The sequence below is a fragment of the Crocodylus porosus genome, unplaced genomic scaffold (genome assembly GCF_001723895.1).
Source record: "Crocodylus porosus isolate Cpor-Errol unplaced genomic scaffold, CroPor_comp1, whole genome shotgun sequence".
NCBI classification, from domain to species: domain Eukaryota; kingdom Metazoa; phylum Chordata; order Crocodylia; family Crocodylidae; genus Crocodylus; species Crocodylus porosus.
In genome coordinates, this window is record NW_017728906.1 from 92405105 (window position 1) to 92428371 (window position 23267).

General features: G+C 42.4%; 1 protein-coding gene across 2 annotated transcripts in view; it reads left to right on the forward strand.

The window, feature by feature from the left end:
• Positions 1-23267, forward strand: part of RASA3 (RAS p21 protein activator 3) — a 198070-nt gene that overhangs the window by 137234 nt on the left and 37569 nt on the right. For both annotated transcript variants that reach the window (XM_019529614.1, XM_019529615.1), the window contains exons 6-8: positions 12869-12949; positions 17239-17311; positions 22514-22593. In XM_019529614.1, the coding sequence (XP_019385159.1) occupies positions 12869-12949; positions 17239-17311; positions 22514-22593 (234 nt within the window). The remainder of the gene's footprint in view (positions 1-12868; positions 12950-17238; positions 17312-22513; positions 22594-23267) is intronic.

Here is a 23267-nt window from a genome sequence, read left to right on the forward strand (position 1 = left end):
CAGCCAAGAAGATTGGCTTCCACTGGGTTGAAACAGGCAACATAAGCATAGTTCTGCTTATTGATTTGACCCAGTTATTGTCACTCACTACATCAGAATGTGAGAATCCTTAATAGAAGCTAGATGTTTCTCCTGTTTTTGTTCATGTTCTGTTTCTTTTCTTTTCAGTGTAGTTCTTTCAGCTGTGCTTCATCCTACTTGCTGACTATTTTTGCTTTACTCAGTGGCTCCTTATTCTCTCCTCTCCATCTGTTGCCTCTTATGGTTCTGCCTTCAGTTGTTTCTTCTTTTCTCTCTGTTCTTCTAATTCTACCTGTCTACTGGACAGTTGCTAGATTTGCCTCCCTTCCTGGTTTCTGTTCTGTCAAGTATCCCAGCTCATCTTAGATGCCTCTCCACATTCATATTTAAATCATTCCAAGGGTAGTTATTTATATTTCACCCTTCTGAATTCCTCTCTTTTACCTTTCTTCTCTTGATACCACTGCCTGTCTGTTGAACACTAGGTAGCAATTGTCCATGCCCTTGTATTGACAGCTTGCCAGTGGAAGGGGAAATCAGTGAGGTGGAATCTGGGTATGCTTAAATGTAAGTGGTTTTATTTGCATCCGTGCACTGGTCCCAAAATCAGGTGATTGGGCAGCTTCCAGGCAACCCCTTCCTTCAGGACTGTCGGCTCACAGTGAGTGCCTGGAAGCAGCTTTGCCTCAGGGACTGATTTGCAGTCGGAAACCAGCGGTTCTTGAGAAATGCTCACGCTGCTCTCCCACTCCATCCTCCAGAATCTTTGTATGTCAAAATTTACACCATGCAGCGCATGACTCCGAACACTAGTCCTCAAGCCAAAAGCAAGAATATAGGAGGCTTTACACAACAACACCAGCTGGTGTTCTGTCAGAAGCATTCTTCCTTTCATCTCTTGGAGTTACGCCTTCTGTTTAATCTCCGGGTCTTCTTTCTACACTTCTTTCATGTATATGTTCCCTCCTTCCTTCTGTTTAATGCTGCCACAGTCCACTATTGTCAAAGTTAAAATTGTTTCTTTGCACACTGGTCATTTGTCACATTACAACCTCCTCCATTCTGTTCTTCTGTCTTGTGTTCCCATTGCCTCCATCTCTTTATTCCATATGCTGTTGAAGCTACTCATTTAGGATCACCCACTCCTTGAATATGAGGATTTTAGCCTTACTGTATTGAGCTGGGACTTCTTCACCCCTAACTATGGATAATTTCAGCTCTGATCTATTCCTTCCTACTACTTTCCTGTTCTGATGATTCTCCCAGATGCTAAAGCCCAAGGTGGAAGCGCTCTACGTTTTGCACTTTATTCTAAGGTTAGGTCAGGAGCAAACAGAATAGATGAGGCCAGCAGGTTGGGGTGCTCCCCCATCAGTGGGCCAGTCAGCAGTCCTGGCCCCTCCACCTGTGCTGGCTTGGGCTGGGGGGGTGTGGGCTGGGGCTGTGCCTGTGTGGTGGGAGCATCTGCTTCGTCCCCCCGCCCCACATCTGCCCAGACCCACTGACAGGCGCAGACAAGAGCTGCGGTTCCGGGGGAGACTTGGCTGAGGCTAATGAGGGGATTTGGTGCAGAGGTGGGCAAAATGCGGCCCGGCAGGTGGATGCGGCCTGCCAGACCATTTTATCTGGCCCGCAGGGCCCCTCAAATATTTAGAAAATTAATATTTATCTGCCCTGAGCTGCCTGTCATGTGGCCCTCGATGGCTTGCTAAAACACGGTAAGCAGCCCTCTGCCCAAAAACAGCACAGGGTGGTGGCAGACTGCAACCTAACTTCAGCTGGGAGGGGATCTGGTACAGATTTTCAATAGGTTAGTTTAACTTGAATCATTTAAGTCTGATACTGCATCCATCTAGGTCTATTTTAGACCAGGAACTGCCATTTTTAAACTGGTCTGTGTGTGCTGAACCTCTGTGATTATGGGTGTAGACCGATTTCCAAGTACTTATACCAGCATAAGTATAACATCTGTACCTAGCTCCAATCCTCCTAACCATCTTACGCCTTTCTCTTTCTTCCTCTACGCCCCACCCCCAATTCCTCTACTTTTCATCTTCTTATCACCCTGCATTCTATGCTTGGATCTCTGTCTTTGAAAAGTATTTTCTCCTAGAAATGGTTTCTTCTCCTCACTGGTAATTTGTTTTTGCATTCTCCTGCCTGACCTGTTTAACTCATCAATGGAAAGTAATAACAAGGACAAGCCAGATGCAGTGTGCACTAAGCACATCCATACATATGTTATGTATGGATCTTCATTAAGGCCATGAAGTTTTCATCAGTGAAGAAAGTTAGCTAGGTTGTTTTATATAATTAAGAAAATTAAAAGATTTTCTGTGGTGTCTCTAAGAATACTTACAGCTCATGCATAATTGTCTCTCTTAAAATGCCTAAACTGCTTTAATGATTTAACTGTACAACTTTATTGTACAAATGGTATGGTTCACACACAGGGCATATCTGTACAGCGCAGTGCTCTGTAGATGCCCAAATTTGCTGAGAAGGTACTAGCAGCAATATAGGTAGGTTGAGGTGACCCTCCATCCAAGTAAATTGGCCCAGCTAGCTTGAGCATGTCCGCATTGCACTACGGTGTACTGGGTAGTCATGGCCACAGTTTTTATACTGTTTCCTTTATTTAGCATAGCAGATGGTACTCGGCATGTGTGGCTTTAAAAAAAAAAATCTTTTCAAAACTGACATCAGGGACCAAACTATGTATTTTGAGTTACAGCAGTGAGAGCATATCTAATAAACAGCAAAAAGGTGAAGAAATCAGTGTAATTTACACTATAAAAAATTCTGCAAGCCCCCCTCCCAACAAACCAACCTCTTTAAAATAGCATTGTCAGTGTCGTTGTACATTGTCATGTACAAATTATGACTATTTTTCTTGTATTTAATGTAATTAAAATTTCCTTGGATATTATAGTACTATGCAATATTCTTCTTTCTTAATAATTTTTAGGTATTAAATTTTGTTTTGCTTTTACATTCGCCCTGTTATTTGTATGCTTATTTGCTATGCTTTATTTGTTGTCTTTGTGTATCGTCTCTATAACTTAATAACATTTCCCTAGTAAAAAACATTGGGAAAGAAAATTGTTTGAGCCTTAAAAAAATCACAGTCCTCCCTTTCTTTTTTGTTCTACTCCAAAGGGATTCCTACTGCACTAACTGTCTGTGTAGAAAGAGGCACATGTGTAATACAGAAGTCAGAATCTGCACTCATGAGCAATTCAGTTTATGCTGAAGTCAGCTGAACACTTGTATTGGAGGTTAGCATTTGCCTTAAACAGAACCTTACAGGCAGTCCTGATAGCCAGTTTCCACACCCGATGAGACTATAGTACTTAGGAAATACCATAGTGATAATGTAACTAAAGGTTATTCCAGTTCAGGAAAGAACCCTTGTTCAGGACAGCATGTGCTTAGGGGTCTTTCAAAACTGGGTCCCTAATTCATTGAAAGAGGGAGTTGGCAAGGATTTGGAATTGAAACTGGCCTACAACCAATGTAATCTTTGTATATGCTAGCTGCTACTATGTGTGTTGTATGGCATTTAAAGGATATTTTAAAGAGAGAAATTAGAATTGTGTTTGCTTATTTGCTTTAATGTAGCTGAATGCTGCTAGAATACCAAACACTGAAATTGGAATGCCATTCAGTGACATACTATGGAGGCCATTGTGCATGTTACACGTAAAAGTTCGGGAGCAGGGCTCCTGCCATCCCATGAAAGAGTTTTGTGAAGTTGATGAGGAATGCAGTATGGCTCTTTTGTTGTTAACAGTGTTAAAATTGTGGGTGAAATATTGGCCTGACTGGAGTTTATGGGAATTTTGCCATGTACTTGAAGTTGGACGATTTCTGGCCCCAGTCCTAGAGCTTTATGATAGTGAGCTGTCATATGGTGGAATACCAAAGACTGTTCCAGTTAACTCTGACTCTTTCCAATATCCTGCAGGAGGCGTAAGGACCTGGGGTCACATATAAAGACATCTGAGGACAGGCAATGTCTAAGAAAGCTAGTATATGCTAATGAGGAGCTGTACAAGAGAAAGATAGTTTAGGAGAAAGGTATTGAATTTGTGGGACTGGGCTCAAGTTATGTTCTGCATCCTTAAAAAACTTTAGACTTACTGGAAAGGTAAGAGAATTTCATGAGTACACACAAGTTTGGGTGAGGATGGTAAAAATGAACGCTCCTGCATCTTTTTTCTAAGAAACATTACATCTGTGCTGGTTTCCTGCTAGTCAGCTTATCCTAGCTCACCAGGGTATAGCACAGTGACATTCAGTGTCAGGGGTGGGACTTCAGAGAAAGATGAGGGGAACATGAGCCAGGAGACCCAACTCCAGGTTCCAAAAAATTGCAGATATATGGGTTCTGGTCTAGAGGAACCCTTTCGTCTTGGGGAGATAGGGGAGGGAAGACTCCATGCAAAACAAAGTAAGAACTTTGGGTACTCTTTTGTTTGAAACCAATTTTGGCAAGAGAAGACTATTGCCAGGCGTCACGGAATATACTCATTGCTTGAGACTTGTTTTCCACCAATGTTTGCTTTGGTGGGGAAAAGGGGGAGGGGTGAAAGCCCTGGTTAGGGAGCTGAAGCAGTCAGTTGACCTAGGATGATTGTCTAGAGCAGTGATTCTCGACCTGGAGCCCGTGTGACATCTTGTTAAAACATTTTTTGAACGGATACACAGAAAGTAAGTTTTGTGGGTAAGGCCCACCTAATACATTGAGAGCTGCAAGTGTGGCCCTTTATGGAAAATAGGTTGGGAACCACTGGTCTAGAGACCCATAGGAAGGGACCTAATGTGAGCACAGACCATATCAGTCGGGCAGCATCAGCCTCCTTACCGGCTCCTTGAATGAGGCAGACTCAGCTTGTAGGTCTGAGGGAACTCACTAGGAAGCTGGTGCCTAAAGAGTCAAAATTATCCCCAGTATGTGGGGGGCGGGGGAGAAGGGTACAGAGCAATTGAATCACTATGGTTGGTTGGATGAATGGCAACAATGTATGTCTAGCCACAGGAAAAGGGGGCTATTTATTTGGTCGCACTGTTGGAGAAGCTCTAGTCTACATCCGTATCTGGCCATGAGTGGGGATCTTAGTAGGTGACCACACAAAAGGGAAGAGGGCAAGAAATACCAAGGTAGCAAGGAGACATAACTACAGGAGTTCCAGGCAGCTGAGAAACCCGCAGGCATAGATGGCAGAAGGCTGGGGCTAATGGGACTTAGCCCCCCCCAAACTGGGCTGGCAACAGCAGCTCCAGCACCACCGTCACTGCAGCACCACGCCCAGCAACCCCTCTGTACATTCCCCCACTGTCCTGCACACAGCACCAGCACACATCAGCTCCAGAACAGCCCTGCGGGACAGAGGGGCAGGGATCAGGTGGGCACGCTCCACACTGCCTAGCCCCCCCCAAATAATATTTTGTAGTGCCGTTTATGTTCCTAGGTCACTGATGCCATGCACATATACAGCTGACCAGCTTCCTTAGACTGCCAGCAGAAAAAACTGAGTAAGAGATCTTCTGTAAAGCTGTTCCAAGAACAGTCCCTGAACATATCAGCAAAGGAAGTCAGTGCATTGGTCTGGGAGTAGTAATTTCAGGCTAGCAGAGACCTGGAAAGATTGTCAAAGATCTATGTGGAGTCCACCAGGTAACATCACTGCAAACAACTATTCCAGGTCCTCTTAAGTCTTTGGAAGTGCCCCATTTAAAGATTTAGTAGAGGAGCTAGCATACTGGGACATGGCTAGAGCAAGAGAAAAATGGGAAAAAATTAAGGGCATAAGGAAAATGACAAAAGCAGTAGAGAAAGGAAAGATTCCATTTCTTTGGTGTACATGGAATCAGACCAGGCACAAATTTAGGACTGTTGTATTAAGAAATAAAGGTTACTTGCATGTTCTGTACCTTGGGAAAAGGTCTGTTCACAAAGGAAATATACCCAGATCTAGTCTGTTGTATTGAATGGCAAGGCAATAAAAAACACTTCTGGATACAGGGAGCGCCGTACCTTCCTCCGCCCCTTCCTCATGTACTTGTAGTAATTTTGGCTCACTTTCTGGTGAATACCCTCTATCCTACACAAACTCATATCTGGTCTGAGTTCAGAGATTAGTGGAAATTGAATTTCTCTGAAACTTGAAGTCCAACTCCTATAAAAGCCATGACCTCTAGTTTGTGGAGTAGATAGAGTAGCATCTGGCTCTTTGTCCTTAAAGCTGACCATAAGAGTCTGCAGTAACTACAGGCATGAAGGATCAAAATACCAGGATAATCAGGCACTACTTTGCATTGCAGCCATCTGATTTCATTGTTCAGCATAATCAAGGCAGAAAAATGTATTGATACATCAATGTATGTATTGATTTCTCTCTGTTTACCTGTAAAGCAAACCACAAAGGGTGAGAAAATGTGACTATATATACACCAGGGAAGTCAATCTGTGGTATGAGTCCTACAAGTGGCATAGGCAGCATCTGTGCATGGCTGGCACGTGGCAGATTAGGAAGGGGCAGACAGCACAGAGGCAAATAGGGCAGGAAACAGGTGGAACAGATTGCAGGGCAGAGCAGAGAGCAGAAAGCAGAGCAGCAGATCAAGCGAGAGAAGGGGATCAAAGCGGCACTTGGAACAGGTGTGGGGCTTAATTTTGCATACCGTCCGAATAGGTTGTCCACCACTGGTGTAAACCATGACAACTGTGAGAGATTTAATTGGCTGCCTAATTAGCATTAACTGATTAATAGGAGTGTTCTAGGGTCTTTCCACAGGGTGGAGAAGGTGGGAGTGGGGGTAACGTAAGGTATGTCTATATTACAATCACTTCAGCTGTTGTAGACGTCCCTTAGCTCCAGTTAACTCTCAGTAGCTGTGGTAGAATGTAGTAGCTGTGCTGAAGTCTGTGCTACTGTAAGTACATATCTGGCAGTGCCTGAACTGTATGTGGTTTAAAGCTAGCTTGCGTATGTCTGCAAGAACCGCAGTCACAGCAATGACTACAGTGTGGATGTACACCCCATGCTTGAAGGATGCAGGAGTGTCAAGAGGAAAACTTGTCCTATCTTTGGGGGGAAGATTTACAGAATTTCAAGGATTAGGGAAGGAGGCCCTTGGCCATGCACAGCAGACATCAGACTTGCCAGCAAGGTAAGAGAACTTGTAGGGGAATAAGCCTAACGGACTGTGGTTCTAAATGATAAATTAAACACTGATATTTCCCTTGTCTGCTCTAGCTTCCTTTCTTCTACATAGGAGTCATATTCTGGCACTAAGTTGGTCCTAACTTCTCTACAAATAGCACTGTTTCTATTTCTCTGGCTTCATGCAGTTGATATGCACATATAGACCTCAACATGAGTACATACAGCATGCACCTTTGATAATTGTATGCTATCTACCTCTGTCCACTTGCTACTTCAAGGAAGGGATGTGGAAGGGAGGGAGGGGAAAGACTATCTTGCATGCTTGAATCAGCCTGCGTTATATCACTAGGCAGAATTAGGGGTTGGCAGCATGTTGCCTGTGAAGAGCTTGGAACTGATCTGCAAAGGTCTGATTTGCTGGGGGAGAATTTAAAGGAGCTACATTAAAGCAGCCACTTAAGGCCTCCTGCTCTGTCCTTTGCTGCCAGATTTGGTGTCCCTGGTTAGTATTCACCATGGCACTTGGTAAGTTGAGGGTGCAAGAGCAGTGTGAGGGGATCAGAGTTGCAGGGGATTAGTTGTGGGAGTGGTGGACTGGCAGCCTGTGGTGATGGCTAGGTCACAAGCACCCAGCCTGATGCTCTAAACTAGTGATTCTCAACCAGGGTGCCGCGGTGCCCTGAGATGCCTTGGAACTCTTTCAAGGGTGCTGCAGGGTGCTATGCAATCTTAGTACTGCAAACAAGATTCACAAGATAAACCCAGAGATTTCAAAAAAGAATCCCTAGTGCTATAAGCATTCTGGCCTGTTGTGCTCTTTCTGAGTTCTTTGCAATAGAAAAGTTGCTCTATTGTTTTTCTGTAGTAAAAAAAAATCCAACAAAACCAAGTGAAAGCACAGAGCTGGCATTTTCCAAAGAATCCTCAAGTCTAAAAAACGTGGAGAAACACTGCTCTAAAGGTGACCGACCCCTAGCTGAATGATTTGCTACCTATGGAAACTTGGTTCCAGAGTTTACCATTCCCAGCTTCTGTTGTGAAGGAAAGGTCCACGGTGGTTTACTCCCCATGCTTGGAAGTCTCTAAGCAGCAGGCGGGTTTATTCTCTCTGAGGTGTGGCATGTTGTCTTTTGTGCAAAGGTTCCTCCTTTCTTTACCGTGAACTTTTATGACCGCTCCATGGAAAGGACAGAGAGTATATCTAAAACAGTGCACCCCATTTTCCTTTCTTTGCCTTCCCCCCACCTTTCTGCAATTTTCTATAAGATATATACTGTTATGAAGCTTTCAGTTGCAAACCACTTTTGAAACTGAAATCTTTTTGTTCTTGTTCCTTGAAACCTGTTAATTTTTTAAGCCACAGGCAAAATATAGTGAGGCAGCTGCATTGAGAGTTTTCCCATATGACCTACCATATGACCCCAGCCCCTCCCAGCTGTACAAGAGGTAGCTAACTGTTATCCAGGCTCTAGACTTGGCACTATCAGATGCTAAGAGTTGAACTAAAGAGGCTCTAGCAGCTGCCAGAAGTTTTTCCTTTGGAGTCTAGCAACCCAGCCTGTTAGGTACTGAATAATCTTGCTCAACTTTGGCTTCTTGTCATTGGCTTAGCATACAAATAAGCATACAAATAATATTGTTTGAAAATGAATGTAATACTTTTTACTGATTTCTTTTCATTGCTTCCTAGAAACCACACCAATCCATGCCCTCCCCTCCACCCTTTATAAAGGAGGTGATAAGGCTTTTATGTATGTACTACAGATGCAAATAGGGAAGTGTATAAAGAGCTTATATATGTATTGACAAGCTCAGTGACTTTTATACCCATGTGTCAGAATTAGCTCCTGCTTTAACTGTTAGGAGGAGTAACTGAAACTTTTGTTCTAACACCTCTTCTGCCTGTGAATTATGGTGTGGGCTCTAATACATGAGGAGAGACATGATTTTTAATTTACCTAACAACCTTCCCATGACTAAAGAAAATGGCCTGTAATGTAGAGCACTTCCAGGTTTACAAAGTTTTCTGCAGCTGGTGAGAGTGCACAAAAGCTGTAAACCCATGCGTGCCTAGCTGAATTTTTTTTGCAGTTAAATAGGGGAGCAAGAATGAGTCTTTCTCCAGGCTTAGCTGTTTTTCTCAGTTCTGAAACTCTTGAATCTGCAGCCTATTTTCTCCAAGATCCTTAGGTGTTAACTGTTTTTATATGAGTTGAAAGAGGCGTTGGGTGCAACTTATGTCAACTCCTGTTTCCTGTTATTATGCGTACTGCTTCTCTCAAGGTTGTTTTTGCTTTTTCATTCCCTTTGCGCACACAAAAGAAACAGAACGTTTGTTGCTTGAACTCAGACTCATCGTGGCTCTCAGTACATCTCTGCATGCCGGCTTTATGGTTTTTGGAAGAAGTGCTCTTATTCAAAGGGAGAAAAGTGTTCTTGACACCTGTACTTGCATCGTGGACCTCTGCTATTTCATCCTGTGAGGAGACAGCCGAGTTGGAAGTGATCCATTCATGAAAGCCTGTTGAGATTAGTGTTTCCTTTTGTAGGCTATCCTTAAAGAAATGGCAAAACAGGCAAGTGTGATGGACATTGGTGCACAGGCTTGGCTGAAAAGTTTCTGTTTAATGATTCATTCAGCCAGGCAGGTGTTTTAGGCCATATGTAAGCATGGGAAGTACTTTACCTGCATAGGAAGACCTGCAGTACTATACCAGCAAAAGGCTTGTGTGGAAACAGCTACTTCAGGGGTTGTCAGCTGGGGGTAAATGTACCCCTAGGGGTACTTAGAAAGGTCATAGGTGGTACACGCATGCAGCAGGTGGATAGGGACGGAGTGGGCCCTGGCGCACTGTGCCAGTGTCTCCTCCAGTGTATTCCCATACTTTTGTTTCCTACCCAGGCAGGGGGAGGAGGGCGGGATGGGCACGCAGGGTGTTGCCAGCCCCACATGGTACCCAGCAGCGCCTTCCTGCCCCTCGCCTCAGTTCGCTCTCTGTGCCTTCTCCCAGGAGCAGGGCCAGGGGACAAAGACAGTGGCACCCCTCTGCAGGCCACATGCACCACCTGGCTGGTTGAACTGCTCCAGCCCCACTTCCTCTCTCACCATGGGGGCCTCGATCTGTTCCCCTCCCCCAGCCCCTTAAAAATGAGAAAAAATATAAAGGGGTACATGAGCTGAAACTTTGAGGCAGAAGGGGTACACTTGTTTAAAAAAAAAAAAAAAGGTTGAAAACCCCTGAGCTACTCAACCAAGGCTGCATTTTGTACTAATATAATAAAACTACCCTCCGGTAGTAAAATAACTACTACTTTTAAGAGAGTCATAGCAAAAAATTGCATTATGTTAAGGGCTTCTGTCAGTATAGCTGTGGAGGTCAGGGAGCGTGTCTCTTCATGCTCCTGACTGACCTAGCTGTCACGGGAGAAGTTGGTGGGACAGAGCAGGGGTGGGTGGCCCACCTGTGGTACAAGTATCACAAGTGGCACAGCAGCCTCTGTGTCTGGTATGCAGCAGATCAGGAAAGGGGCAGGTAGCACAGTGGCAGGTAAGACAAGGAAGAGAGAGCAGAGCAGTGAATTGGGCAGAGGAAGGGGATCAGAGCGGCACTTGTGGAGGGCACTGGGCTTAATTTGTGGGACTCCTGCCAAAAAGGTTGGCCCCCACTAGCATTCACTTTCTTTGCTCTTTTTAATCACAGCTATGTTGCGTGCATTTCAGTTCTGCAGTGGGGTGGGTTGAGCCATTCAGTATATCCGTTGACTTAAGGATTTTTGGTGCCGGTGTTCTTTATTCCCAGTTGTGTCAAGGCAGCATTTATGGCTTTAAATGTGGTTCCTATGTGGCAGTACCCTTAAGTGTCAATTAGCCAGATTCTACCTGTGCAGAAGGTAGATGCATAACCAGGTCATAGCAGAGCCCAAATAAAACCAGGACGTAATGGTCCAGTACACCTCTTGGTGAGGGTGTCTACTTTTGTTACAGTTTTGAACTTTGGTTTCACTAGAGCATTCAGAACCAATCAAAGAGAGAGTTTCCTCTTCATTTGCTTACAGCAGTGCATCAAGAAAAGATATTCCATAAATTGGAATGTGGTAATGAGGGTAAAACTAATACGAGACTCCCAGTTGGGAAGCTCTGGGTTCTAGTGAGGTATGTCAGTAAGACTGGGGAAATACGGACCTTGTGCAGTGTTGAGTTGAGCAGTGGCCCAGAAAAGCTTAGGGCTTGTTTGCAAGGGGCAAGTTTTCAGTTACACCCACAAAGTTTAATCTGTGTGGTTATGCGATATAATTATATCTGTTCAAATTCACACTTTAGTTTATATGGTATAACTTTCTATGTAGCCAACCTGTAGTCTTGAATTGACTCAGGCAGCATCCAGCTACTCCACAGTTTGATTAGATCTGATGCAATGTTTACTAAGCTACTGGGCAAATGTCACATTTTAATTTATGAAAATTTTATCTTGGCTCTTCCCACTATTGAAAATGTTTGTGTGACCTTCCCTCTTCATTTCACAAGATGTTTTAAAGCATGACGCTCTCTTATCTGTTAAGTGAAGACTTTTATATCTGAGTGTATATAAATAAATGAATTCAATTTAATAAAATCCAATGTATAAATTGGATTACAATGCTGTAGTAAGGATAGGATTAAATATTAATGAAAGATGAAGTGTAAAGTGAAAAACTTCTAAAGAAGAGGAAGTGTTTGCTTCTCTTTCCTGTATGTTTCACATGTGCATATTCCTTCTCAGTGCTTGCACTTCTCATCGCTCCACTTTCCTGAAGTTTTATTTCAGTCCCCTTCCAATCAACAGCCCCACATATTTGAAAGGGAGTCCTGGAGCATATTTTTTCTCTTCTTTTCTTTTTTTAATCAATGAATTCTACATTTCTCAAGCTTTTACATTTTGAAACCAGAAGCTGAACTAATGTAGTGTGTGTACAAGTAGGAAAGGTACAGCTGCAAGTTAGTTTGTTTTTTTTACCTTGAAAGATGTCTTCTTCATAGGGGTCTGAGTTGGGTGCCAACCCTTTTAGTTGTGTTCTGTTTCCACAGTACCTTGACCTCTTCAAGATGAAGCTAAAAACACTTGTGTTGATTCTTTGAGTTCTATTGTTTTAATATTTTACTACTTGAGAGAAAGATAGGTCATACTTATATTGGCTGTTTATTAGGGCATGCTGTTTATTTTTGTTCAGTCACAAAGGCCACTATACCTGTGGTGCACATTGTTTGATTATTGCCAGAATGTCTAATGTGTTTTCCTATCTTAAAACAGCACCTATTAGCCATGTACAAATGCACCTCAATTTTTATGTTATAAGAAATTGTTATAAGAAATTCAAACATGAAGTGTTTGTGTCGCCTGGATGATGGTCTCTACAGAATCTTGAATTGTTACTAATACTGGGGGTGTTATAAATTGTGTTCAAATTGAGATTTCCCTGTACTTTTAATGCTGCTTTGTGACCTCATTGATATTGCTTGTGTAAACTGAAAAATAATTTTTGCCCTAAGGAAAGAAAAAAATGGGATTGTGCTTTATGGCACTTTGATCCTTTACTAATAGTGAGCATTCTGAAAATGATAGTGAAAAGGGAGGTAACCAACTTCAGTTGCCCCTTCAACCTCATCTGAATCCATGGGTGTTATTTCCTTCCTGTAGAGTCCTCGAGTGCCAAGGCCTGCCAATCGTGAATGGACAGTGTGACCCCTATGCCACTGTGACCTTAGCTGGACCATACAGGTGAGTAGTGAAAGCTCAAGGGCTTTCCCATTGTAGAATTGTAATGAAAAATTGCCGTTTGTTTCCTTTCAGCTAATAGAAATTTGATTTCTGATATGAACAGAGGATTTAGGTATGTCTGCTACACCAAGCAAATGCCTTAAGGCTTGTATCAGTGTTGATAGTTTAAAGTATTGAATATTTATAGAGTAAATGAACTCTTGCAGAGTACTTAATTTATGCCTTAATTAATATACTTTAACTGATATCACTTCTTACCTGGCAATTGGAAGTCAGTGTTCAAACAACTTGCTTGTTCTGTATGAGGTAAAGACTAAATTATTTGGGTTTTTACTTCTGCTTTAGGCCACTTTTGATTTTAATATTTGGAATCCTTTCAGTTTGGAGGTGTGTATATATAAGCACCTCAATATCTATGGAAAATGCTGTATATGACCCTATTCAGATAAAAATGGTAGGACAGGGCCTAAATAGTTAATATTCAGTGCTGTTGATCTTAACTGTTAATCTAATAATAATGTTAAACAGGGGCTTGAATTGGTACATTCTGTAATTAGATTTTGGGGGTGTCAGCAGTTCATTTGTGCCTCTGCTTATCAGGAGAGTTGTTTTACAAACAGAGCTGAGCTGTTCTCTCTCAAGGATTCAGCCTAATTAGCACAAACACTTCAGAACTTTCTGTAGTACTAGTTAAAATGTTATAAATGAAACACATTCTTGCCAAATAATTGCCTTGTGGTGCACAACAGGTTGATTGGTCCATACACCTAATCTCTCAAGATATTTTAAATTGCACCCAACATAATGGCCACAATATTTGGGCGATATGCATCAAATGTTTGAAATGACTGCCTTGTTTAAATGACACCAAGTGAATATTATTAACATGATTACTAAAATGAGCTTTTTGGCTTCTCTTTTAGTCTTAATTGTCTTTACTTTTCCTTGGGTGCACTATAACAACATAGTGATCATGTGGGTCTGCACATGGTTGGCAGCTACGTTGCTGTAGTGGCACACTCCCCTGTTTTTGTTTTAGTGTGCTGCTATGGTGGTGTAGCAGTGAAATCTAACCATGAGCACAGCGCACTACAGGTGGTTATTGCACCATACATTAGTACGTCCAAAAAGAAGTACTGAAGCACAGCTTTGTAACAATGTTGCCATATGGCGACACGTAGAGGCACTCCTTGTCTCAAAGTCCAGTGGTATGGTTTAACTCAACTAATATGACTCTGTACGTTACGGGGCTGGAGGCAAACAGTACTGTCTATCTCCAACATACAAGGCTTACCTCTGTCATCTTCCCATCACTGTTTTTCCTACTTGATTCAAAAGCATACAGCTCACTCCTGTCTGTTGCTTAGTAATTGCCCAGTAATTGTCCATGTCTTAATCACACTGTTCCATATCCTGTTTTCTAATCCTCTCCCCTTTAAGATGTACTTATCTGTAAAAACAACAACAACAAAAAAGCTGACTGACATTTGTGACTGATGGGATGGGATAGGCAACTACATGTTATATCCTGGAAGTAATTAGTATCTCTTATTGCTTGGTTCTTTGTTACAGTAGTGAGGTTTTTTTAATCTCAAGTTATTTTCTTTGTTAGTGCCTCCTCTATCTTTGTGGAGGAACTGTGTTTAATCCGTCATGTGCAGCACCAAGTAATAAGTATTAGCCAACTTTATTAGCATACATTTGTGTGCTAGTATAGAGCCTAGAGGTCACAGACAAGATTGGAGGCCCATTTTTAGGAACTAAATGAATAGAGTAAGGGACACTCCCCATCCCAAAGATTTAAGACAGACTGACTAAATACACAGATAGGAAATGGCACTGTTTACATTTCATAGATGAGAAACAGAAGCATACCTCAGGCTAAGTGGCTTGCTCAGTGTCACACAGGAAGTTTGTGGCAAAGCTGGGAATTAAAGCCAGACTTCCTTCCCCACAATAAAATAATATAATAATGTTAGGTGGGAAATTATAGCAGTTCAGTGTAAGTTGCTTTTCAGAGTAAGAAATGAAGGACGTGTCCAAAGATGTGCTTTTTTGTTTAAAAAAAATTCCCATGATGCTTGTATCCCTCTAACTTTTACTAACACAGCTTTCATACCTTCTCACTTCTGATAAATTGCAGAGAATCTGGATGGCTCGGGGGACTGGTAAAGAGAGAGGGAACTTTTACGTTCTAATTGGCTGGATCAAACTGAGTCTGGCTTTATAGATGTTGGAAGTTATCTACTGATAGCTGCTTGCTGGCTTTTGTAAACCAAATTGATTGCTTCAGTCCAAAGGCTAATGGCCAGGTATCTACATTCTAAAATACAGCCACAGCTAGCATGTTTGATGGCACTGTCAGTTGATGCCAAGGGCTGAATGGACCATGAGCTTGACCTCCATATCAGGACCAAGACGCCCATCGACTAGTCCTGGGGATCCTTGCTCTGTTCAGGTTGGTTTTACCCCTGGATAAGCAGAGGCCTTTACTGCTTTTACCAGTATATTGGGGAAAAATTATATATAAACTTCATGACGGGTCCAAAAATATGAAATAATGAAATATTTTGAAAACTGAATATTTTTAAAGAAATGAATAAATGAGTGTGTGCTAAAATGTTTCTTTAAAAGCCCTCTTCAATCTTCCTGGGAGAGTTATTTAGCATTTTTCATTATTTAAATCCTTTGAAACATTCCTTAGACTGCTAACAGATGTTCATTTCAAGATGTGATGGGATTTGGTACCACAGGGTCTCAACAATAGTGTCTCCTGCCATGCTACATGTGGATGGGAGGAGGCATGGTTGTTGGAATCAAGAATCAGACCCAAATTGTGCCTTACTGCCAATGCAATGGGAGCCCAGGATCATGATCCCCCTGTACTAGCAAGTAGCAAACTGGGTGCCTAGTGCACCCACACCTGGGAGCACCAGTCAGTGGACTAGTGCTCCTAAGGCTGGGAGCACCAATCAGCAGACTGGCACTCCCAGCCCAGGGAATGCCCTGGCCACATGTTCAATTTAAGATGTGATAAGAACTAGCCACAAAATTATTATGCAAAATGTGAGCAATAATTTTGTAGTTTATTCCCCATGTTATTGAGCCATTCGTTGTATGAACATGTGACCAGGTTACTGGTTAATCATGCCTTCAGAGTAGTGTGTGACAGGGGCCTTTGACTTCACATACAGCTAAAAATCCAAAACCTACAGGACACAGACAGAAGTGACAATTTTTGCCTAAACTGGCCCCAAAAAGCAGTCTACAGCCATGACTAAACCAGCGAACAGCTGCAAACCACTTTAAATGGGCCTTCTGTCTTTGTCATTGAATGAGGGTTCAGATGAGCATGCTTCAAAACAGACTGCATTCTGTAACTTGTGTCTGTGGAGCTCCCAGCCTGTTGCTGTTTTCAGAATGGGATAGAGGAAAGGGAGTGGAGGGAGTATGGTCTGGGGGTTTTTCAGCCAGTGCTGGAGGGTGGGGCAGGTGGCTTGGAGGCCCTTCCTCCCCCTTGCTGAGGTGGGAGGGCTCCGATCCACCCACTCCACCCTCCAGCGCTGGCTGGAGAACCCAAAGAATGAGCTCCCTCTTTTCCCTTTTCTCCCTTTCCTCCCTCGCATTCTGAAAACAGCATCTGGGCTGGAAGAAGGGAGTAGCATCGCTACAGAGACCAGGCTGCAGGCTTGCTGCAAGCAGCTAGAATCCCCAAATCCCAAACCCAACAATGAATTTCTGTTGGATCCAGGGAACTGTAACTTGTAGCACTTCTTGAAAAGCGCTGTGATATGCAAAGGGGAGCTCCTCTTTTGTCTCTGGCCCGGTACATCCTTGCTCTTTGCCTATATCCTTGTGTGTTTTTAAAGTGTAAGAATTTGTGGAGTCTTTCTTCTTTCAGAACTGAACAGGGTAAAACTCTGTCCCCTGGATATTACTACACAAGGCCCACTTCCTACAAGTTGCTCTGTGTGGGTTTAGAGTCCTCCCTGACAGAGCAGTTCGCAGGATCTGGGCTGGAGGGTGTGTGTTTCCAAATGTGGATGATAGCTGTAAATACTTGCACTTTTTAATATGTACACATGCTTAAGTTGTTTCTTAAATATGTATTCCCATGATATTTTCCATTACAAAGAGTCTGTCTCTCTGCATGCTGCATGGAGTTACAGATAAAAATAAATAAATCAAGCACATGGGCTACTTCAGTATTCCGTAGCTGCATTGAGGCATATGCTTCTACTAATGTGTTTTTGTTGTTGTTGTTTTTTCTTCCCCTGTCCTTAATTCAGATCTGAAGCCAAAAAGACTAAAGTCAAAAAGAAGACCAACAATCCACAATTTGATGAAGTGTTTTATTTTGAGGTTGGTATTTCAAAGGAATGGGTGATAAGCTGAAATACTACACTGTAGATAGTTGGCACAGCATCTTGCTCCATGTTGTGCCAGCTGTCTCCTTTGAAGACTGATTCAAACCCCAGGCGAGAGACAGAAGCATCCAGGATCAGACTAGCTGTCTGCTGAGACAGCAGCATGTCACTTTTTCAGATGATTAGAGTCAAGTCTTCTAGGTAGTCTGTCCTCTTGAGCAGGCTTTTTAGTTGCCACTAATTCAGCCCTCCCTACTCAGCCATCTTTTGAATGAGAACTGGTAAGCAAGTATTTTCCAGACTCTGGTTTTATAGCTGCTCCGCCCTATCGTCTATGGTCAGTGGTAGGAGAGTTGTCTTACAGGAACTATAAAGAGCTTTAAAAGCAATGGGGGTAACCCATTCAAAATGGAATGCCTCAGTGCCTTGACAGCCTTCTGTAACACCAAAGCTTTCTCTTCAGCTCTGTGAAATAGAGAGAACTTGTTGTAATGTACAGTATTTTCAATTAGTCCAGAAATAGCCCATTTGAAGAGCTCCTTTTTTATCTTGGTAAGAGTAGTAGGGAGTTCTTTAGATTTCACCTACATCCCTAAGACAGTTCTTCAGATTTTTTTCATTTGGTATCCTTTGTCTATAAAGTGTAAATATTTTTATTTTTATCACACGTGATTTAGGCCTGATCTGTGTTTATAAGCTTTGCCAATTAAATTGGTTATGAGAATGGAAATAAAAATACATCAACCCAGTATAGTTATGCTGGCAGAAGCCACATCGTAGATGTAGTTATAGCATCAAGAAAAGTTCATTTCCCAGTGTACCTTATGTTGATCAGGCCTGGTCTGCATTCAGAACTCCTGCAGCCATAGTAGTGTTATTTAGGGGCTTGAATTTTAATGACACTTTCATCCCAGCAAAAGTCTAAAGGCCAGATCCAATTCCATCTATTAAATACCCAAGTGTGATCTATTCCTTACTGCTTACATCTTTGAAGAACTGTTAACCTGCCAATTTTTGCAGTGTACCTTTATCTTGACCCTAAGACTAAGTCACAAAAATGGTGAGTCCTCCCCCTGTCCAACCTTCCTCTCTCTCCAGCCCTTTGCATTAATAGTTTTTCAGAGCCTTGAGCAGGGTGGAATTAGGATCTGCCCCTTTGGGCAGAGACAGTTGGGCTAGCAGAAGCATGCGTTTGTCAGTATGGTATATTTTGGCATGGCAGGACAGGATACAACTTATACTATGAAAAACAAAATCCCATATTTGCCAATATAAACTGCAACTGTATTAGGTGGATTGACTAGGATAGCAAATGAGCAGATCGTTTCTAAGGTACTTCACAGAACAGGTAGCCTGCATTAACCTAGGAGAAGTGGAGTAGTGCCCACTGTGAACCCATGTCAGTGCTAGACCTGAAATAACTGGTGCTGTCTAGCCCATGTGCTGGCTTGGATTTCTGGCAAGATATCCAAGACATTAGTAGTGCATTAAACAACAGCAGCATGTAGATTCATTCACAGGTGTTTGTCTCATGCTTTTTCACCTGTTATGAAGCTGCTGTCAATGACAGTGACACATGAACAATACTGTATAGAAATAACTTCAGAATGGGGAACTCCATTTCAGTGCAGGTGGTTTTCAAGGCAGAAGCAAACAACATTTGGCAGCAAGAACTTTTAATGAGAATGTAATTAAGGAATTCATTCTGGAAACCACATAATGATTCATAGCACACCTGACTGATTTCTATGCCTCTGCATGCAGCCAAGATGGAGCAGGCAGTTTTAGAATTAAAGCACTGAAGCAGTATAGGAGATTTTGGTGCAGAAGATGGGTGGAGATTATCAGAGAGCACAGTGTAGGTGAGTGGTTCTCAACCTTTTTGTATCAAGACCCATTTGTAAACATTGATGGCCAGTCCCAACCCAGTGCCCCTCACTACCAACTCATTGCTCCCTGCCTCCAGGCTCCAGCCCCACAGTGTGTGGGCAGGGGGAGAGTATGGGGGGGGGAGGCGAAGCAGCCCCTTGCAGGCTGGAGCTCTGCCAGCCTGCAAAGGAAAAGCCACAATTGCCCACATTTTTTTCTCCTTCAAAGTTTGTTGCTGTATTTTTCAAGTTTGTTACAGCCCTTTCATGTATTCTTGTGACCCATTTTTGACTCATGACCCACAGGTTGAAGAATGCTGGTCTAGGTAGAATCTAGGGATAGGGCTGGAGCTCTGAGCACAGGAGGCTTAATTAGCCTGCTTTCTCCTACAAAATGGGCAGGTAGCCAGCCTGGGCTGGGGAGAAGCCTGACCTCAGGCCTGTAGCTTCAAGTACACTAGCTATAGCTTAAACTTAAAGGACTTTCTGTGCAGGTAGAAGTAGAATTCAGGGCTCTGTAATGAAGATATGCCCTAGTGCATAAAAGGCAGCCTTACTAAATTCATATAATCTGTAGTCTAGTTAGCACCCACCCAGCTAAGTAAGCACCCAACCAGCAGAGCTTTGTCTGGTCACACATAAGTTTGTCCAGTTTTATTAGATTCTGTTTAAATTTAGTCATGGAAGTTGAAACCAATCTAAGCTCATTATAAACCAGCATGTGTTAGACTTCAGTTAAAGTACTATGATTTCTAAACCAGCCCTGAGAGGCTTACCTTTTCCAGGTGTTACGAGCACTAGTGTCAGTGGGATGGTCATTGTATTTAAAAAAAAAAAAGAAAAAAAGTAGCAGAAGTTTAAAGGAAGCTAATCTCTGCAATTTCTACTTCAAAAACTCCTAACTACAGGAGGGAAAAGAGCTGAAAGCTGGATGGAGTCAGTGCCCTGATCCTCTCTTCTAGCATTCTGACTAAGCAGTGTAGTATGTACTCTGTTACTTGTGAAGTCTTTTTCTATACTTCTTTCTGTGTCCATAATTTTGCTCATTATCCAAAGGAGAACATCACTGTTTTACACTGGCTTCTGCTGTCTTGGGAGCAAATTTCATGCCCTGGAAATTGCAGGCAGGTGATGACATCATAGGACCATGTCTACACCTGGTGTAAGATGGCATAATAGATTGATCCAGTGGAGATCCATCAATTGCCATCAGTTGACAATATGACCCCAGGTTGCCTCCCTGTGATGGCTTTGCTGGAATTCATGCTGACCTCTATGAACCCAAGGTGGGGGACAATATTTGAATGTCAATACATTGAGTATTTTCCTCCCCAAAATAAAAATGTTGGCTTTTTGTATTGCCTTGTGCTGCTTATTGCAGGTTTGGCTTCAGTGGAGTCATTTTTTTTGACAGGGTCAGATGTAAGGGGAGTTGCAAGTGAAACTTGCACCTGGTGCTTAGAGCAAGACAGTCACCACTTCCCCAGTCCATACATGCTGAGCAAAAATGCTACAGCAGCCTTTAGAGCCCTGTAGGGGCTAAAAGGCTGTGGAAGAGATCCTCTTGTGCAGGAACCAAGGACCCCTTCACAAACCTTGTAAGAGGTGTGCCAGGGCAGGACAGCATGGGTTAGGGGTGGAGAGGACAGAACATGCTTGCTAAGATATAGTGAAAGGCTGACATTGTATAGACAGCCTTTCTGACTGCAGAGCAGCTGAGAATTGGGAGGGTCATAAAGGTAGGCTAAAGGCAAGCTAACACCCTGTTTCCCCTAGCCTGGAATTCCTAATTCAGTTCTTTGAATTAGTGCTCATTGCAGAAATACTTTTATAAGAATACTGCTCTGTTTGCATTGGTTGAACCTTTAGGTCTGGCCTACACAGATTAACGAGTGTTGTATGGTAACATGTAAGTATACAAGCACAACAAAACATTTTTGCTTTATTATCCCTAACTACATGGGTAGCCTTAGAGTAGAAATGTAATTTCCAGTAGCGTGGCTGGGGCCATGAACAGGATAATATCTTGAAGCATCATTTGAAGTGGTTTGTAGGGTGGAGTAGAGAAATTTGTGCAGAGCTGCTGAAATGATGTAGCATGTTTAAATTACAGTGCTTTGTGGATCCCAGGTGCATTTAAATCAAATTTATAATTGAGGAACATGGTCACCAGCACTTCTAGTCCCCTTTAGATTTCACCTATTACCTGGTTAAGGAGCAGAAATAATGCTGCTGATTGGAGTTCATGTGCTAAACAGCCTTTTCTGATTCTTCTGTCTCAGTTAAATCATTATCTTTTTCTGTATGCATCTAGTGATGTACAGGAAAAAAAGAAGTTAAGCTTATAATAAGAGCCATTTTTGTGGGTGGGAAGTACTAAGCCACAAGAAGATTTTAAATCTATAATAATGATGAGCTGCTGAGTGGGTTCAGTGCCCAGGTGCATATGAAGCCTTTTTGCTAGTATTTAAACAGTTTGCTGTGGTTATGGCTGGGTGGGGTGCTTTTTCCTCAAGTTTCTGTCACCACGGTCAAAACAAAGCTCAAAGCATTTTTACTCTGCTGTGCTAGAAGCAAACAGATTTTTAGATATCTCCAAATTAAAACTTTTACCTTGTGGCTACTTTTGCAGTTTCTCTTTGGTGCATATGCTTTGCTGTTTTTGTTTTCTCACGCTGCAGGTTTAGCTGGGGGAGAAGAGAAGTTGTATTCTGTTATTAAGAAGTTTAAGAGTTCAGTCCTGTATTCTGAAGTGTAGAACCCCAGCATCATCTCTCTTAGAAAATTACCTCCTCTGCACAATTGGGGATGGGGGTGGCAAAGGGATACAATACGCTGATTTCAAACTCGGGTAGGCAGCATGTCCCGCTTTTAAATTGCCCCAATTAAAATAGATGTGTTGGGAAGTGGAAGTGCAGATCTTTTCAATGTACCTTTTTACAGAGTAGAAAAATATCTGTTGTTAAGAGCCTGTATTGGAAATTTGATCACTGAATTGTTTCCTTTTCTTTTTTTTTTTAAGCAAACTTCTAAATATTGGTGATACCTCTCTTGTGTGATTCTATATGTCTGTGTAAATGTTAGAGTCAAAGATTTGATAGATTCCTTCCCTCACTATACAGAAAAAATATTGGAGTCTGGTATAATTATTCTTGGTTCTGATTCTGCATCCAGTTCTACAGGAGTGATCCCTGCTCAAATATGCTTAAAAGTTTGCAGAATCAGAGGTTAAGTTAAAGATGAATGTAGGCTATCTGTATGTGCTGAGAGCTTTGTGAGATCTCCTGCTTCACAGAATTCATGTTCTAACTATGTGTCCTTCATACCAGGTCACAAGACCCAGCAGCTACAACAAAAAATCCCATTTTGATGTGGAAGATGCCGATGAAGTTGACAAAATGGAGATTAGGTAATAGAAAAAATTCTGTAACTGGTACAGCCTTATTTTTCTGTCATTATGTGACTTTTAAATTCGCAAGCACAGTTTTAGTCCTTGTAATTTGAGATCAGACTATTCATTAGTCTACATCTGTCTGCTCTTTACCCCTCAGGTGAAGAGCAGAAAACCACAGGGGAGATTTGAGAAGTATATGGGATAGTAGTTCTGTTGTAGGAAAGGGCCTCGCACTTCCCCCAGTACCCTTCAATTAGTTCACCTACTAGAATTATTAGCTGGTACATGTCTTAAAGATGAACCCTTTATATCAGTTTTCTTCCCACTGGGATTGAAGAGAAACTATATGAAGTTCACGTTTTAAGATTCCTCTTTCTTTTATACCTTAACAAGCTCCAGCTGTTGTGGAGGGATGTCCCTCCACAACAGGAAGCTCTGGCAGTTTCTCTTCTCTATTTTGCCAAGCAGGCAGAGTGTAACTGTTTACTGTGAGAATGAGTATGGGGCATACACACTCCAGTGTCCAGGACAGAAACATTTCTGCCTGGTTCTTTTTAAAAACCAGCACATGTTCTGTGGAATCTGTTGAGTAGACCTACACAAGATGAGTTAATGGGAAGAGTATAGATAAAAGGTTGCAGTGAGTAGTGAGGACTCTACTACTTATACCAGCAGCCAGAATGTCTCTG